Source organism: Scardinius erythrophthalmus (assembly GCF_964197995.2).
Source record: "Scardinius erythrophthalmus genome assembly, chromosome: 2".
NCBI lineage: Eukaryota > Metazoa > Chordata > Actinopteri > Cypriniformes > Leuciscidae > Scardinius > Scardinius erythrophthalmus.
Window position 1 is genome coordinate 13,957,632 of NC_138222.1, and position 3,652 is coordinate 13,961,283.

General features: G+C 35.8%; 1 protein-coding gene across 1 annotated transcript; it reads right to left on the bottom strand.

Annotated features, from left to right (window-relative positions):
* Positions 1-314: 314 nt before the first annotated feature.
* Positions 315-3,652, bottom strand: LOC308682342 (histone H2B). The gene has a single exon (XM_081352015.1). It carries the CDS (start codon positions 3,623-3,625, stop codon positions 3,251-3,253), a length of 375 nt encoding a protein of 124 aa, XP_081208141.1. The 5' UTR covers positions 3,626-3,652; the 3' UTR covers positions 315-3,250.

Genomic DNA, 3,652 nt, shown 5'->3' on the forward strand with positions numbered 1-3,652 from the left:
CTGATGGCAATGCAGGGTCTCCATGCTGACCTCAACGTTGCAGCATCAGGGCTTATCATTAAGCTGCAATGGATGAGCGAATGAGCCCACAGCTATCACAATTATATGTACAGTATCAAATGCAGGCCCAAATGCGTGTAGTAGAGGTAAAATACTGTGATTTTGTGGTCTGGACACCATTTTATACAGCGCATCCCGTTTGATGGTACATTTTTTGATGAGGCATATTTTAATTGTTAACTTCATTAGTACAGGGATACTACCAGAGCTGTTGGGTAAATGGTTATGTGCCACGCCTCTCAACTCAACTCAAATCAGCTCAACTTTATTTATAGAGCACTTTCAACACCACAAGTTGGAACCAAAGTGCTGTACAGAAAAAGATCAAATAAAAACTAAAACATAAAAACAATGTAAACATGACATACACTGCATGCTTACAAAGCATTTTCAAATGCCAAAGCAAACAAATAAGTTTTAAGCACACTCTGAAATACACCCAATGTACTGTAGGAGAAGATTTTACAGACAGAGGAAGGTCATTCCAGAGCCTAGGAGCTGCAACAGAGAATGCCTGATCCCCTTTACATTTTAAACGAGATTGTTGAACCATGAGGAGCAATTATCATTTGAGCGCAGAGATCTACTGGATTGAGAACGACTTATTAAATAAAATCAGTAACATACTACTGCAACCTCAACCACTGCAACCTCTGAAAAGACACCTGTAGGATGTTACTGTGGTAAGCCTGTTGATAGACAACGTCCTTTCTTGCACATCTAAGCAATGCAAGCGAAAACACTTCCAAGTCGTGTCTAAAGCTGAGCAGGGTACCAAAGACTTGGATATGTTTAGAGTGCAAGAAGCAAAAAAATAAAAAAATAAAAAAATAAGCTCCACATGTATAATATAATTATATAAAATATGGTTTTGCTACAAATCAAAATTAAGTGAACTACTAAAATTATCCAATTAAAGTAACAAAGATTTTTGTATGCTACACTTACAGCCTCAATGATTCATTTATATCAGAGTACTTTGGCCATTGATGTTCTTAAATGGATATAATTTTGTTCTATCTTGACACTGGTTGAACAATGATATTATTTTATTCATAAACTAACATTTCCAACTATGCTTTGGTTGCATGGAGTGAGATTTTGATGACATCAGTGACAGGGTTTCTGGATCCAAACAATTAATTTTAAATTTTGTTTTAAAAACGCAAATTACCCATAAATGGAAGCCAAATGTTCTACTAGATGAACTTTTTAGAAACTGTCCCTATTAACTTTGCTAATAACTCTGCCAGCCTGTCAGATTTCTTAAAAACAACAATTACATTTTTTTTTTTTATGATCTACGTTGTGTGGCAAAAAGGTACAGTAAATAAGACTTAATGTTAGTTCAAGTATAGGTCATACAATATAAACTTGCTTGTTCACATATGTAAAGCACAAAGACAGATTAAAATGGCTAAATTATAGATAATAAGGAAAAGGCACATGCAAACAGGTCAGGAGTAGAAAGTTCTTTATAAGAAAACAAACATGCAGCCCCTGAATAGGGTCACATATATGGTCATTTATTGTTCTTTGAGCCTAAATGTAAAGGAGTCCCGTTATGAAATATGAAAATGCATATTGTAATCGAAATGTTTGATTTGCAACTTGTCTGTGTCAATAAACACAGATGGATGCACTGCTTGGGACATTGTCTCACCCAAAGATATTTTAGTAAAAAACATGGAAATTTGAGGTATGTAAACTGATGTGTTAGTCATGTTTGTCTGCATCGAGCAGTTTAGAGCTGTGAATAGTTTACATTTGACAACGATATAAACAGTCAAGCAGTTTCCATATATATCGCTTTATGTGTTTGAACTGTACATCTATACAGATAAAACTGGATACTTATTGCTGGAAGTTTGGGTTAATTTGTAATGCTGTGATATATGGAGGATTTATGAATCTGTAAGGTTTTGTAGAATTTGTAGCAATTTGGTGTAGACAAGCATAATCATTAAGATGTTTCACTACCACAGTATGTGAGAGAATTAAAGATTTTGTTTATATCGTTCAGCCTCGAAGCAGACAATTAATTGAAAGGCATGCCATAGCACGCATAATTAATATGCTTTGCATGGTAAAAAATAATTTTATAAATAAAGAGTGTGTCCGAGCCTGTATATATATAATTCAAAGAATAAGTTTGCATTTCAGATGCATCTCTTTATATTGCTTCTTTTACAGTTTTCTTTAAACGCTTCCCAAAAGTTGTACTTGAGGCCACTCAGTGAAACCATTCACTCATGTATCTAATCTTTTGACCAAGTCTGCAAAAGCGCAAAATGCTAAACACAGTTCTTTGTTAGACATCATTCAAAACTAACAGCTCTTGTTTAGTTTGGGAAAAACTGCCCTTCAAATGCCACAATCATTTCCCGATGATCATGTGTGAAAACATTTAAAGCTGATTTATTTACTTAGAAATTGAAACTCGTGTTTTCAGAGAGAAATATATTTCTATCCTCTTGCATTTGTTATTAGTTTAAATACCCAATTTGTTCACTTAGAAATCAAAACTCAATGTTTTTAGAAAAAAATACCCTCTTGTATATCTTTTTATAAAAACTTAATGTTTGAGAAACAGGTCTTTTCTGTTTAAATGCAAAATATATACTGAATACAGGCTACATGTTAAGTCACCTCTAGCACTTTATAAAATACAGATTGTTTCAAAGCATCTTCATAATAAACAAATTCAAATTATGCAGTAGAGCAGCTCTAACAAGCCAAACGTATCATTATTCAGCAAGTCAGTTTAGTTGTTTCAGTTCAGAATTTTGGCTAATCAGAATCATTTGATGGGTTACTAAACAAATAAAACATTTTTGAAGTAAAAGTAGTTTTGAATGAGGTTTGCTATTTGCAGCATTTTGCATTTGTGTGCGTTTGATGGTTTTGTGTGTAGAGTTGAAAAAAAAAAGAGCTTATGGCTTCAGAAATTAAGCCATTAAAAATAAATAAATACTTAACAGCTTTTTTAAAAGTAGACTAACGTACTTTATATAAATAAACACTTGATTAATAATCTTGTTTTTATTCTTAACCACACCCTGCTGAAACAGGCCACCACTGCCACAAATAAAACAATGAATTCATTTTACAAGCATTATAAGCTCTTCAAAAGAGAACATGGGTGGCTCTTAAAAGAGCCTTTGGGTAGCTGAGATTAGCAGATGATGCTTTATTTGGAGCTGGTGTACTTGGTGACGGCCTTCGTGCCCTCAGACACGGCGTGTTTAGCCAGCTCACCGGGCAGCAGCAGTCTCACAGCCGTCTGGATCTCTCTTGATGTGATGGTGGAACGCTTGTTGTAGTGAGCAAGACGAGACGACTCACCGGCGATGCGCTCGAAGATGTCGTTGACGAATGAGTTCATGATGCCCATCGCCTTGGAGGAGATGCCGGTGTCAGGATGAACCTGCTTCAGGACTTTGTAGACGTAGATGGCATAGCTCTCCTTCCTGGACTTTCTGCGCTTCTTTCCTCCCTTTCCGGCGGTCTTGGTGACGGCCTTCTTGGATCCCTTCTTAGGCGCGGACTTGGCTGGCTCAGGCATGATGTTATGTTCTTAGAGTTGACGAAT

Coding starts and splice junctions, on each gene's coding strand:
- LOC308682342 (XM_081352015.1), bottom strand. CDS start 3,625: ATGCCTGAGCCAGCCAAGTCCGCGCCTAAGAAGGGATCCAAGAAGGCC.